Here is a 15,576-nt window from a genome sequence, read left to right as displayed (position 1 = left end):
TCCATAAATTATAGTATGTCTTCTCTGTAATTAATGTTTTTCAAGTTAGCAATAACTAATAATTTTATCAGAAACATTTTTTCATGGCCTGCATTAACCAGGTTAAGCTGTTGCTTTTAACATCAATTTGGGATTTCCAGCATACTCCTTTGTACTTAAATATGCAGTTTTTTATTATCTTTGATTAATCCTCACGAATTTACATCAGGCCAGTTTCATGTGCCCACAACCTAAAATTAAAACACCTAAAAGGTGTGTTTTAAAATAAAAAAAAAAAGCTTGGATCTGTGGATATGGTTCAGAATAATTTGTATTTGCATGCATGTCTCTAACCCAAGAGTTACTGTGGTCATACCAGCCTGGGCAATTGATTTTATGATTGATTGATAGTAGGTATAAATTGAAATCACTTCTTACATTGCTGAATTGATCTCTGAAGTTATCACGTAACACGCTTTTGCAGCTGTTTACTTCTCTGCTACCCACGTTTTGCAGTCTGATGACCTGGTGCAGCAAAATCTTGATCTGGCACTCATGTTTGCAAGCATAAGGAAATGAACAGCAAAGTTGCATCAGTGCAAATGTTGTGAAATTCAGAAAACCCTCTGTGAGACTGCAGGCTTCCTGCCAAGTTCTGTGCTAGACAGTTTGCCAGGTACTTTGGGACAAACTTGTCATACCACTATTCTTTCCAGGCTCTACAGCAAACTGGGAGTGACTACAAGGTCATGTGCTGCCTGTAAAAGATTTCTGTCTTACGAAGATTTTGTTGCTGTTTTCTTTGTTTGGGGTGGATGTGGAAAACAGCTGCGTAAGTGAGAGTACATTGCCTTTGGATAAAATGTCAAATATCCTTTAGAGAAGGGGATCCAGATTTATTACAAGACATGCTTTTTATTGATGTAGTAAGGATTATTTTAAACAAACGCTTGTGATGGGGTAGCGCAGAACATGTTGCCACATGAATTCCAAAGATTGAATATATTTTTGACTGATTTCCTGAGGCAGCCAGGCTTTTAAAACCATGCAATGTGTGGTTGCATCTCGCGCCCATCATACATCCCAGCAACCTTAACACATCGCATGCCATTTTTAAAAGGGTTGAGAATTCAGAATTTAAATTAGTCTTAAACATTTTGTGAAAATAGCTGGATAGAGGTAGGGGACAGACTGCGTATTGTTACTCTCCTGGTCAACTAAGGAACAGGCTGAGCCCAACTCTTACCGGACGTTGACAGCTACGTATGGGGAGGGAAGAGAAAACATCATTAACACCCAAACCTTCAGAAAGAGATTGCATCTGATTAGGCAATAGAAAATCCAAAAATAAGCAGAAAAGTTGGGGAAAATTTGGCTTGATTCTACTGCTCATGAAAGAATTCTTTTCTGTGTAGATTGTTTATTTATTGTGAAATTGTGCAAAAATAAAAGTGTTCTTGTACAGTTCTAAATTTGTCTATTCTTTGATGCGTTTCCAAAGCCAGTGTAAATTCAGGATCCTAAATCTTTCTTTGATGCAAGAAAAAAGATGTGTTTTAGTTAAGTATTAAAATTAAATCACGGTAAATCACAGGATTGAGATATTAATAACGGTTTTGAATGAACCAAAGAACAAAGTATTTTTGTTATGAATGAAGTATGTAGTTTTTCACTAAAACAGCTTCAACATCAGAAGACTTGGAAGTAGGCCAACTTAGTGTCTTACATAGAAAACGAAAAAAAGTGTGGGAATAACAGCATCATGAAAAGTCCATAGTAATGAAGTTAATTGAAAAGAAGTTCGTGGGTATAAAGCAACTAGTAGTGAAAGTTATTAGCAACATAAACCATTAGGGTGTTTTGGAAGAATTTGTGGAAGAAGTGGCTTAGAGAGAACTGCTTGAGATGGAGACCCTCAGAGGTCTTTGTGGAAGCTCAGTCTCTGAGGAGAGGTTTATCCCTTAGATTAGTTCTAGCGCTGTCCCTGCCAAGACTATAGTGAGTGAGCGAAGATGAATAATGAAGCAGCGATTAAAAGCCCTCTGGGTGGGTAACTGAACTGGACCAACTGGAGACTGGGAGCAGCGGGGCTGTGTTAGTTCTAATCCAGGACCCTGACCAACTGCAGATGGGTAAAAAGGTTTCACGCAGAGAGACCTGAGCGTGTATCATATATGCTTAATGGCTTTCTGAGCTGGAGGTGGAGTCCTGGTATTTGATTGTCCTGCATATATTGTTCTTCCAGGAGTTTATAAATGCCGAACAGTTTAAAATGGTTCAAAGAAGTGATCAAATGGTGGTGTGCTGTGGCAAGGACGTGCTTGTCTCTGCAATGTTTAGTTAAGCTGTGCATCTCTGTTCTTTTCCTCTAAGCATGTCAATGGATATCTTAATTTTATTTCGCCTAGTTCTAGTGTTGAAGAAATAATAGCTAGCCAAGAGAAAATGAATAAAACATAATTGGTTCTCATTTTACAGGCCACTGTTATATACAGCTTCTGTATCTTTTTCTCTTGGCAGATGAATCCTAGGCCATTTAATCATTCCTCATGTGAAAGCCATTGCATGCCTAAAAAAACTCGGGACCTGCACACAGTCTTCAAGATACAGGTGTTTGCTGGATCTTGACAGTGGCATAATGGTTTTAGGGCTTCTTTCTTGCTTTCCTAGTAATTGCTAACTCCTTACTTTGCTTTTATGACTGCTAGCGGGCTGACGTTTATACAGAACAGCTCCTTGCACCCAGACACAAGATCTCAGGAGTGTTCGTATGTAATTCAAGGCTAATTGTTCTCTGTGTAAAATCAGAATGGTGGTTCTTCTTGCACAACATTTAAATGCATCTGTATTGGATATCCTCTTCCATACTGCTGCTGAAACACTCCCTATCGCAGGGTCTGCCTGCAGTAATTCTGAATAACCCTCTGTCATCAACAGATTGTCATATTTCTGCTCACTCGCTTTTCAGGAGTATTTATTAATGCGTTGGATGGTTCAGGCTAAAAAACTCATCCCCTTGGAACTTCACAGCAACTTCCCTCCATGGGCAAAATTAATGATTCTCCCCCCACCCGCAAGTCTATTTATATCGACTTTCCTCCAAATCTTATGTTTCTTCTGGGAGTCAAAATGGGTTTATATCAAAAAGATACTTTCTGTCATCTCCATGCTCTTTGATTTCTTTCAAAAAGTCTAGAAGATAAGAGTTTGATTAACAAAAAGTATGGCTTCTCATTATAGATGTCAAATGGATTCTTCCCTGAGGTGTTTCTTCATGTTTCTGTATTCATGTTTCTGTTTTGTCTATTATTATTCCTACCAATGTGCTCAGCACGGACGTCAGACTGCTCTGGATTTCCTCTGGATTCATTTAAAAAAATTATGTCATGCCTACTGCTTTCACGTTTCCTGATACCCAGGCAGTTTTAAACTGAGGTTGCCCTCTACAGTTAAAGTTCAGTAATTTAATACTTGAGTTAATTTAGTTTACACTTTTTGTTCTGTAACTCCTGGAGATGTCACAGGGATGTGGAAAGTCTGGTGATCTCATTGCTTGTAACTGATTGCGGTTGATGATGGCCGTGCGAGCTCTCTGCTTCCAGCAAGTCAGACCTTAAGCACGTGCTTTCTAAAGCTTCTAACTCCTGATCAGCTGGACCAACTACTCATGCTGTGCATTAGCTTCCTCCAGGTTCTTATGCTAGTCCCTGTGTATCTTGTAATTTTTTTTAATCCTCTGGAACCCACCTTATAGATTTAATTGAAGATTTTTTTGTTGGTAGTTGAAATATTGGTCCGAGTGTTGATTCATCTAAAGTGTTTTTAATACCAAAATCAAAATGGCAGTCAGTCTTAAATCTTGTTTACATTTTGTGGTAGAATAACTTTTATTTGAAAACCTTCCTAAGGAGAAGAAAATTCTCAGGCTTAGAGAAACACCACACACTCCTCAACCAAAAAACCCCCAAAACATAGTGATGCCTTGCAGTCACAGCTAGTGTACAATTCTTACGCTGTGTTTCTCAAACAAACCGGAGCGAATCTCTAGCTGAGGCTTGGCTGGGCTTAAACATTATTATTTTTTTTTTTTCCAAGTAGACAGAGGAAATCAGAAGGGTGTTTAGGAAACTGTGAATCCAGTGTTTGCTAGATATACAGTGTACTATTTCCTCACAGAAATTAACTTACAATTTATAAATACTTATAAATACAAAAATATATTTTTGTGGTATGTATTCATCAGAGTTTTCTTACTTGATGCAGATATTACCCAGTGCAAGATAATAGTGATGGGTCATACAGACCTTGCGCACACTTACGCAGTTCTGTCAGAGATTACTTGTGGTTTTTCCGATCTTCGGGTAACTACCCGAATTCTGTGCAGATATGAGCTTGTCTACATATCCAACTCATTTTGGAGCTTTAGGTTTTTTCTTCTTTCTGCTCGACATCAAAAAGTTCCCTAACAAAAGGACTGGATGTGGTTGCAAAGAACTTCTGAATATTCAGCGAAGAAATCTAATGTGACCTTTAGAGAAATGGAAACAAGGGTGAATTTGAGCATCCAGTCAAGAACAATAAAATTGACGTTCCAGTCCTTGTAAGGACAAAAAAGATGGCACAATCACTGAGCTTCCTCTCTACTGCACTAGAATATGATTTAAACCTTTTGAGAAGCTTACTGAAATTTTTTGACCCTATTTTTTATTTTCCTGCATGTCACTACAAGATGATTTCATAGAATGCTTTAAAAATAAATAAATAAAATTATGGTAACACTATTCTCTTCTAATTTATCTAAGCTATTCCTATTGTATTTTAATTTGTTAATGTGCAAGTATAAATGCTGCTGTTCCCCTGCTGCTTCTTTATTAAGTGAGGATTAGTGTTTGAGGAATGTTTTAAACAAAACAGAAGCTTATCTGTGTGGTATGCTTAAAATGCCCTGTCTTAATTTTGCTCTATTATAAGTAATAGCTATTTTAGTCTTCTCTTTTTCCTGAAGTTTTGTTCTCAGTAATTTAAAAAAATTATTTGAAATCACTTAACCCAGGATTTTCCAGGGCGTTGTAGCCTCAGTGAGTGGAGATCTGAAAGAGAATTCCTTGCCATGCAAAAACAAATGCACATTTCATTCTCAGAGCTTATTTTTCTAAGCTGCGTGAGAGACGATTAGGAACCGCAGCAGGTCGTGCTGTTGGGGATCCAGCGCTGGCTGTAACCTGGCTGGCCGGGTCCTGCCTTCTCAGCTGCTGTCATGAGGAAGACATGTGATTTAGATATACATAGAAGTTATTATCTCTATTTCTGTCAGTGCCGGCGCGGGCAATTTTTCTTTCGGCTTATCTGCTATATATTTATGCCGTCCTTATGAAGAGTTTTTTGTTTAGTCTTTTAATAAGCCTCGGAAGGGCTGATGGTAACAAAATGGTCCCACCCCTTTGCTCTAAAAATCCAGCGCTCTGTAAGAGTTGGGCTCACATTGGCTTTTTTGGAGGGTTTTGTTGAGCCAATTTGTTACCCTGTGTTACTAATGGGATAGTTACCACGCTCTGATACCCCTGACGTAGTAAGTAAAGCCTAGAGCAACGCTGACAGATTAGAATTGCTTTTTCCTGTACCGTAATTCAGAATCAGACTTTAATATACTGGTCACTCAATTAAAAAGGACTTATTTCAGTTTTTCCTACCATAGCTATTTTATTCTACACTGTGAAAGTCACAGGATAAGAAAGCACAAAGGTTTTCATTGTGTAGTTTAACTCACATACATCTCATTCAGTGCTGAGCATCATACGAAAACACTGTAAATGTGAATTGTTGCTCCTTAATTGATCATTATTATCTCATAAAAATATAGAAAAGAAAGCAATGAGACATAGATGAAGGTGTTTTGATTTCATCAAAAGTTCAATTGTAGCAACTGGAATAATAATGATACGTTGAGGTAGTCTTCGTGGTGAATAGCTCTAAAATAGTAAAAAGGAGGAGATAGTCCTCATCTCTCCACTTTGTTGCTTTTGTAATGGAGATGCAGCTTGACAGAGTTCTTATGCAAGGATGAAGATCAAGCCAGAAGCACATGTGTGTAGGTGTGATATAGGTTTAAATTTCTCCAGCAATCTCCAGAGTTTTCACCGTCGTTCTTTTTCCTGCACACGCACCCATTCTTGGTTTTGGGCCTTTTAATTTTTTGAGTGGTTATGTTGCTCAAAATTTCTATTTAAATGTGTTAAGCTAAATACAATAACTGTAACACCAGTCTTTGAATGAATTATGTTTTGCTTGGGAAGACCAGTGCCATCATTCTGGCAATATTCCTTTTCATTGTTTTGTATGTTTCCAGTGTGTTAAATAGTTTTAAAAAAGTAAAACATCAATGATGTTGCTTTGCTGTGCGACACAACATAGTTGTCCAATTATATGGCTGTGAAACTGTTTGACATATATATACACACCTATTTTATATGTCTAAGCCAGAGTTTGTTCCAGACATTCGGAGGACCGTGTTGCATCAAACTGACAGTTGCCCCATAAAAGATGGAATCTGAATTAATTCAATTTTATCTTTTTCGCTTCAAGGAAAACTAAATCCAGGATTTTTAGTGTTCATCATTAATAGGTCTTCAAACATCTGAGAAACATCTCCGGCTGCAGGGTTTTTTATATTCTTTGGATATAAGATACTGGTCTGAATTCTCTTACCGTGAAAATGGTAGTTAACACGCTCTTACGGATAACTGCTTCTGCACTGCCGTATATCGCAGAATGGTCCCCCGGCCTGCTGGTGCTGCTGGTAGAGGTTGTGGCGGTCGGATTTAGCTGTGGATGGTTTGTACAGTTGCAGTCCTGGGGACTTGCTGAGATTCTCGTGTGTAAGGAAGAGGTGGCAGTCAGGAACTCGGGAATGCAGAGACTAGAGTGGTGTATTGGTCCCTGAGCACCCTACCCTGAATTGAGTAAACTCTTTTGTCTGTTGAAGAAATAATCTGTTTCTGAAGTTACTGTGCTGCTTCATTAGAATGGAGCAGAAGGAAGCTTCCAGGGTCAACTTCGCACAGGACCATTGCCATGCCTTTGAGTAAGTGTTTGATCCCAAAATCTTAGCCGTTTACAGTCAGTTTGATAAAACTGAGTACAGAAGTTCTGCAACAATTTTCCTGTCATTTCAGAACCTGGTATTAGGTCTCCTCTCCTCCTTTTTTTCCCTGGTGTTCTGCTCCCTCCATCCTGTCAGACCATGCTAGCTAAACTGGCTCGTGGAGCAACAACAACGATTTTGAGCAGTGACCTTGATCTCTTGAGCAGTAGCAAAGTGGTTTGTGTGCTGGGCTGGAGGCTCTGGTTTGCACACAGCCAAGAGAGATAGTACGAAACCTGCACATGTTTGGCCCTTGAAGCTGCTGGTTTCATTACTCTTGTTTTTTAGTAACTTATTTCTTTGTAAGGCTTTTTCTATTCCTGTTTTTCAAATTTGGGCATTGTTCCAAAAAACACTCTCTTGGAATAATTAGATTGCTTTGATTCCTTTTAATTAAATCATGTTAAGTAGGCTGTCTGTGTGCATGGCAAAGTCTCAGGTTTAATGTATTTTCTGCATTTGGAAACTGGGATTCCAATCTGGGATCCAAGTCACAGTGCAGCAGCTGCGCGACATCCTCTGATGTCCCATTTACGTAGAGATTCACCTTGAACAGTAGAGTTGCTTTGTAGAATAAAGCAGAAAAGATTATAAATCATTATAAGGAAGAATTAGGCTATGTTAGGGGAAAAACGTGTATAACTATAAGGGAAATGCAGCACTCGCTGCCTTGCAAGGCTTTTGGGCGTCTGCCATAGGAAGGCTTTAACACAGGTTAGATGACCAGTTGTCGGGAAGGATGCAGATGTAATTGATTCTGCATCAGGATAACTGGGATGGGACTAGATTACTTCATGAAACCCAACCCAGCCTTGCTTTCTGAGATTATACGGGATGAAGCAATGAGGTGGCAGGGTGCAGAATAGGAAACCTTTCAGTTCATTGTATTGTACGTATCCTGCCTATCAGCTGATAGTTCTATAGTGAACTTTAAAAACTCAAACGTTACAACTATATCGATTCTATTTTATTTATTTTACCTGTAGCAGTAACTCTGAAACTGTGTTTTTCTTGCTTTTTGTGTGCTATTTTGCATGTGGGATTCTTTGCGACCCAATAGCTGTTTTAAAAAAAAATCTTCAGCAAAATAAAGCTTTTATACTTCATTATAGATTCTGGGTAGGATCATGCACGTGGCTTCTTCTGTAAGGAGGTGTGAAAGACAGTTTCAGTATAAAATATTGAATGTTGGAGTAACTTCTTCCGTTGATAAATTGGGAACGCATCTTCAGATGATAAATGGAGCAGCAGTGCCAGTGAGTGTCTCAAGAAGAGCAGAGCTCTTTTACCAGACCCATTCCTGTTTTGGGGAGTCTTTTACCTGACAGTGTGTCCGATGGTAAGGGTGATTTTCATCCCTTCGAGGAGAGACGGAAATGAGAGGAGGGCAGATATGAACAGAAACAGAGCTGTGATTTCATGGCGAGCTTCCTTAGTCCTTACACAGTGGATTTCAAGCCATTCCACACTGTTTGCCAGCATATTTTTACCCCCTAGCCACTTCCCTCTCAAGTTGTTTCTTGCTAGTGCGCGCTCCGAACAGTCTTGTAGAGATTAATCTGCAAAATGCTGTCTGAGGGGCTTAAATCCTGCTTAGCCAAGTTACGTCCGAGAATTTCTTAACTTCTAAGTGCGAGCCTCTGATCTTGTGCAGATGATGCCTTTTCTCCGCTCAGATGAGCACAGTTTTGCCTGCTTTACACACTAGCAGCATGTAAGACAGTTAACGTCTCTTTGTAGCAGCTGGGGAAATCATTGGAATAGCTACGTTCTTCAACCCAGACTCACCAAAAGCCTCAAACCTCAGCAGTAGGAAGTTACTAGGGAAAGCAATTTGGGGATCACGTGCCAATACGAGTTGTAAAAAACGAAATATGAATTTATTTTTATGGAAGTTATGCCCATTGGGTTTAGTAAGGTATCTTAGGGATAAAAGGTGAATGACTTTAGGCCTTTGTTATGCTGAATGAAGAGGGCAATATTATAACTTGTGAATAGCAAAGGTTATGAATGCCAACAGATACATTTTTCATATAGTTCATATCTGCTGTGCTAGGTGTTGCTATTTTGGCATTGAATCACACGCACGCTGTGGTTTAAGGGTTGTGGAGTCTTTCTGGAACCAAGACTGCAGGAAAATGAAAGATCAAGACTTGAATTTTATAACTTTGATGGGAAAATAGGTTTATCCTTGTATTTTTGAGGGGAAAAAAAAATTCATCTCCCTGATGAAAATGCCATAGTACTGCAGCGTGCATCTGTCACCCTGCTGGGCTGAGGAGTGCCAACGATGACGGAAACCTGGCCTGGCTTCCAAAACTCTTTTTCTCCCCACTGCCCATTAACAGTTAAGCAACATCAGCAGTTTAAATCGCTTATTCTCAAATTGTCACCTCTAGCACTCTGCATTTCTTCCTTTTTATAGGACCTAATCCTGAGGTGAGTTTCATGAACTCAGCATCTGGCAGGGTTGAGCACACCGGAGTTTGGAAAGCGGATAATGAGCCGGGTTCTGGTTTCTCAAACGACAGCAAAAGCACTTTATCACGAAATCACTGAGCTTCTGCAGCCCCTGCCCTTTTGACCATAGCTTGGTGATATCCAGGGAAAGGGGCCTGTAACTTTGACTTTTCCTCATTGTTTGATTTATGTTTTCACTCCATTCAAAGTAGAAGAAAAAACCTATAATTAGGTGAAGTTTCCAAAGCAGAGCCATTAATTTAAGCACAAAATCCACAGAACTGTGGGAATTACTTTATGCAGCCAATACATACTGACATTTCCCAGTGGGATAGAAGTTGATGAACACAGTGAATTGTTTTTTTCCCTCCAGACAGACTCATCTTGGAGAGGTTACTGCTATCACCTGCTAATCAGTAAACATGTGGGTGTTTTACTTATCCTTTGAAGGAACTAAATCCCTCATGAAACAAATGGGACAATGCTTGTGCTTTATTGCTGCTGCTTTTTGTGTGTTGTGTTCGAGCCTTGGTGTTGCCAGTGCAGCCCTTTCAGGGAGGCTGGGTTAGGAGCTGACTGGCTGTTCAGCTGTAACTCTGCTTTATTTGCCCACTGACAGTTTTCCCCTGGTGTTTTCCCAGACCTGCTAATTATACTGGTAGTGTCGGCCCTGCGCTGCTGGCTCATTTGGACCTCGCTCACTCGTCCTGATGAAAATGGCACGGAGCTGGTGCAGATCCTAAGAACAGTTTTCAAAGCAGATATAGCCAGAATGTTGCTCTCGTCTTGAATAAGGAAATGATTCGGTTTTGATAGATCGCATCTTTAGAGAATCCCTGTTTTCTCTCTTAAAGATGATTGCTTTGATTTTATCATGATAGGAGGTTTGGAAAAAAATTGGAAAGTAGTTCTGAGAGGGTGTGTCAATAGGCGATCAGCATAACTGCTTTAGAGCAAAACCGTCTCACTTTAAATTTCAGCATTAACTATGGTTAATGTTAATGTCCACAGCAAAAACACCTTCCTAATGCACTTGGTATTTAGCCCCTAACTATTTTCTTTTCCTGTTTTGGGTGCCAGAACTCCTTTGTATTGAAACTCCTCCTATTTCCTGCAACCTTGTCAATACGATGTTTCGTCAATCCAGAAGTTTGTGGCGTACTGAAAATAGAAATGTCTTAAAAATTAACAAGTAATTGTATTTTTAAACAAGTATACAGGAAAAATGTTGGATAAACCAGTGAGTGTTTCATAGAAGTGTGGCAATATCACATAAACAAGCAAAACTTTTAATTTTGTCTGCGTGAGTAGAATAACGAGGATAGTCTGGATCAGGCTGCCACAAGGTTATTGCTTTTGACAGGAGCTCTTCAGTGAGACACAGAGGTGATCAGAAAATGAAATTCACACCAGAAAGCCAGCTGACATCACCATCAGCAATTTCATGCTTGTCCATCACGGTGCTCCGGTCGGGCTTTTTGACAGCTCTAATGCTACGATTGCAACATCAGCTGGGAGCAACGGATACAGCTGGGCATCATCTGCGGAGGAATCGAAGTCTAGATTGTCTTGTGTGATAATTGTGTTAGGAAGCAAAGACTCCTTGCCAAACACCAGAAAATATCTGCCATCAACACATAATAGAAGGCAGGGAAGGCCAGCATGGTCTTCAGATGCAGTAACAATCTGGAACTGGTCAATAGCTCATAAAAACAAAGGGAAAACAAAACATAAAGCCTTGTTGTGTGTCTGTGTGATTTCAACAGAAGTTGCTGAGATTAAGCCCCACAGACCTTTCAAGGGTTTAGTTTAGGATCTCTGTTACCTCTTGCACTAACTACCGCTTGAAAGCATGTTTGGAAGTGGAAGGGAAGGAGTGGAGCACAACATCACCAGGGAAGACAAATGAATAATGTCGGAAGGAAATGTAGGAGGGTGACAAAAGGAAACTATTCATCAAAAGGGTAGTGATGGTAAAATGCAAGATTTTCCTATGAGAATTAAAACGGAGTTTTAAAAATGCTTCTTCATGCTGTGAAAGGAAAGATAAAATTGTTGAATCAGTGAATCCTCCTGGACCACAGCTCATCTGGGTGTCAGCCGTGTTAAACATGATGGGACGCTGTAGAGCTGGTCATGGGTAATGTGCTTTCTGGTACTGGTTAGGAGTGGCAGCCCATGGCTTAGCAAGGTTTTTATGCTGTTTCTGTATGTTCTTCTCAAAGACCTTCAGTTTCTGTAGTTCTGTTCTGGAAGGAGATCTTACTTGTTTTTAACAGTTATTAAAAATAGCACCCTGTCCCACAGAGCATCACATAAAACAGTAAACTCCTCCTCTCCCCGCAAAACTAATGCCCCACACCCCAATCAGATGAACAAGCCCTGAACGTTTCTTGTAATTACTGTACTTATTCTCCTGGTATTTTTTGCATACCGATGAAAAAAGTCTTGAAGGTATTTTTTAGGGGGAAAAAAAAAAAAGACAAAAAAAAAGACCCCACCTGGTCTAGTTTGTTACTCAGATACCTGTTTCTTGTCGTGTGTGCATGAATGTGTGCTAAACTCAGGCCTAAAGTCCTGAGCTGACACGTAGGACTAAGGCTGTCTGCTTATTTACAGGCTCCCTCCTCTCCTTTTCATTCTTCTCAGCCTTGTGTTTCTCAGTGCACAAATGATATGTTTACAGTTTGGATCTTTAGATCTACAGGCTTTAGTTTTAGAGTATGAATTCACCTCCATTAATTGCGAGCTGTATTTAATATTTATGCTAAAAAGACGTGAGGAGTGTTCCAATGAGAGTGTTCTCCTTTGAAAAAAAGGAGCTGACAAATTACCAACCACTCTGGTTATAGTGTCTTGTAAAGATGCCAGCAGGCAGAACATGATTTAAGGTGCACATTTTTGCAAATCAGCGCCTTCATAACAACACTGAAAGGAGAGAGAAAGAGGTATGGGGGGTCCGTGTTAAGATTAATAGAGCCTCTTATCTTTACTTAGTGCGGAAGCTCCCAAAAAGGATGAGTGTGTCAGATCACTGGTTCTTTCTTAATATTTTTTCTCCTTTTGCTTGCTTTTCTTCATTGTTGTAATCATGCAAATGATGCCATTCATTGTATCCATCTTGCCTATTGGCTTGAGATGCTGAATATTAATTGAGCAGCATGATACCTGTTTTTCAAGCTTCATAGATAAGCAAAACATTTTTATATTAAAGTGCTTCATCCTCTTTTACTGTGATATTTTAAGACTTTCTTATCTTGGCCTGTCGTAGCAGAAAACCTAAAAAGCCCAAACTTCTGAGACCTTGATTTCGTTTATAAACAGGCTTTCAATAGCAGATTTTTGTAGAGGTATGTATACGGTTGTCTTGCTCTTAAATGTGGTTCTTTATTTCAATACATTGGCTTTAATTTTTTTAAGCCGTTGTGATTCTGGATTCTCAGTCTCTCTCTGCAGGACTGGAGAAGAGAGGAGGAAACAGGCTTTTATCTTTCAAAGGACAGTTGAAAGTCTTTTAGTTATTATTTGGCCTTGCTTCAAAAAAATGCACTTTTGAGTATGACAAACTAGCTACTACATAGGCACCTTGAATTTAGCCGAGTAAAAATGTTTTTGAAGTATTGGGGGTTTTTAACAGGGTTTTTTTTCTCAAACATAGAAATGTGCTCTGATTTATGTGCTTGTAGAGCTGTATAGCTAGGAACAATAATGTACTGTCCACAGCCAAAGTTGTGGTGGTATTGAATATAAAATTTTTCCGAAAGCAAGGGTTGGTTGCCAGGGGCTCTCAATCAGTTTTCCCTCTTCTTACCCAGCTGTGTGAATATCAAATTCCTGGGACCTTTGTGCACTTTTTTCTTGAGGGAATGTTGTTGTCTTAAAGCATAAGCTGTTTGAGGTGAGGTTATGAAATATTGTTATATTCATAACCCTTCTTTAGGGATGGGATGCAATACAGTCTGGTGTAACCTGGTGCCTGATTTTAACAGCTAATAATTAATAAGTTAATTTAAAAGTATGTTAGTGTTATGCTAGATTGCTTTGATTTTTTTCCCTGTTTTTATCTATCACTGAATGTTGAATAAAATTGTCATGTACTTGCTAATTGCACATTTATTCATTTTTCTGTAATTCTGTAGGTTTCTGTAGTCTCTTATAGTATCCGCAGGTAACTAGTCTACTTTTAAAACTGCTGTGCATTTAGTCAGCAGTCTTCTGTACGCCTCTTATATGTGAAGAGCAGGCAAGAACTGTTGAGCCATCGTTGCGTTTATGGCCTGGTGGAACCAGTAATGGTGGTGAGCTGCTGGGATGGAGAGATCTGCAAGTTCAAAGTAAACTCGTTCCTGAAAATGAGTATGCCCATAGCGTATGTAGTATAGCTGCAAGAAGTTGGCCATGTTTCTTTTTGAAGACAAATTTTTTGCCATAAAATTTGTCACTGTGTCTGCTGTGGGTCCATCTAGAAAAGGCAAGACTCCATCAGGTTTAACATACTTGCAGAGGTGTTGGCCAGGCTTCTTTTATATCTGTCTTATTGATAGAAGGGGAACTAACTAGTCAGGCCTTAGGAAGAGGATGAGGCTGCTACTATTCTTATTCTTATTCCATGAAGGATAGCTATCTGAACTTCTGGTATTTTCGTTCCTTTTAAGGCTTGAAGCAAGAGCTGTGTCCCTTTTCTGGATGGGAGGGAAGGAACGTTTCAGTATGAGATTTGAGGTTTACTGAATATCTGATTTTTACAATTTTCTGTCTCTAAGAGGGCATTTTGTTCAGTTGGAGATATACAGGGTATGAATTTGAGGATTAGAGAATTGTGCAGGGTTGTTTTTGAGGCTGGCTAATGTTGGAAACATATTTGACCTTTCTAAGGCATTTTGAATGGTAGTAATGCCCAGATGAAACGGATCAGAGTTCAGAGATGCGATAAACTCAGTCAAACCTGTGTTGTTACTGTATGTGCAATCCCACACACTAATAGCAGACATAGTTTGTTTATTCAGCTCTATAGTAAATATTTTATCTCTCCTTTTTCCAATATAACCAGTTTATATACATGCTTCTGTCTTAACTAGGTGCCTGCATTTTAAATAGATTTGGTTTTACACTTAAAATGATTATCTTACATTTTATGTTACTAGGCCAGGTACAAGCAGAGTCTTGATCCTACGGTGGATGAAGTTAAGAAACTGTGTACATCTCTGCGTCGATAGAGCGGGTACTTTTCCACTACAATGGACATGGCGTCCCCAGGCCAACAGTAAATGGGGAGATCTGGGTCTTCAATAAGGTGCGTCTTTGCGAAGCAGTGCTGACCAGCTGAATCTTTTTCACTGCTATGTAAATTATTGAAGTGTTCTGTTAGAGAACAACTGAATTTTCAGGGTTTAAAATGTGTTCACAGGTATTTGTTTGGTTCCCTGCTGACAGCTATTTGCTTTCTTTGTGTTCTTGAAGTTCTGTGAGACCAAATAGATTGTTCCTCACTTCTCAGCAGGGCAGGAGGGTCTTCTCTCAGATGCACTAAAGCTCATTGCAAAACACCGAAAAGCCAGCTACTTCCACTTGCTTTGTCTGCTTTTCGGAGGTAGCACCCCAGCTCTGTCGTGTCTGGAGCAAACGGTAAGGCTCCCCGATGGACTTTGCTGCCTTATGTCACTGACTGATGATTAAGTTCTCACTGTAAAGTTTATGCTTAAAATCTCTACTAACTCTGAACAGCCGTTGTTCAAACTACGTAGAGATACTGCATGAGGAGGACAATAAACCATATGGCTAGCTCTGCTTCCAGAGCACAGAGTACTTAAGAGTCTCTAAGTACAATATAATAAAGACTTTTAAAGACTTTTGTTACTCCTGCTTAGCCGTGGTTTGTAGCCATGGTTTGTACAGCTATGCAGATCACATGCAACACCCTTCGAGTGATTCACCTAAATATACTTTGCTTTCCCTTTAGTTAAGCTATTTAATGTCTATTAAGGGTAACTGATTTA

At 39.4% G+C, this 15,576-nt stretch overlaps 1 protein-coding gene across 1 annotated transcript in view; it reads left to right on the top strand.

Annotated features, from left to right (window-relative positions):
• The window catches only part of RPTOR (regulatory associated protein of MTOR, complex 1), a 143,043-nt gene that overhangs the window by 15,095 nt on the left and 112,372 nt on the right, over positions 1 to 15,576 (top strand). The window contains 2 exon segments of the mRNA XM_009578393.1: positions 14,725 to 14,791; positions 14,794 to 14,873. Coding sequence (XP_009576688.1) covers positions 14,725 to 14,791; positions 14,794 to 14,873 — 147 coding nt within the window.

The sequence above is a fragment of the Fulmarus glacialis genome, unplaced genomic scaffold (genome assembly GCF_000690835.1).
Source record: "Fulmarus glacialis isolate BGI_N327 unplaced genomic scaffold, ASM69083v1 scaffold23065, whole genome shotgun sequence".
Lineage (NCBI taxonomy): Eukaryota > Metazoa > Chordata > Aves > Procellariiformes > Procellariidae > Fulmarus > Fulmarus glacialis.
Note: the sequence above shows the minus strand (reverse complement) of the source record. Positions and strands in the feature narration are given on the sequence as shown.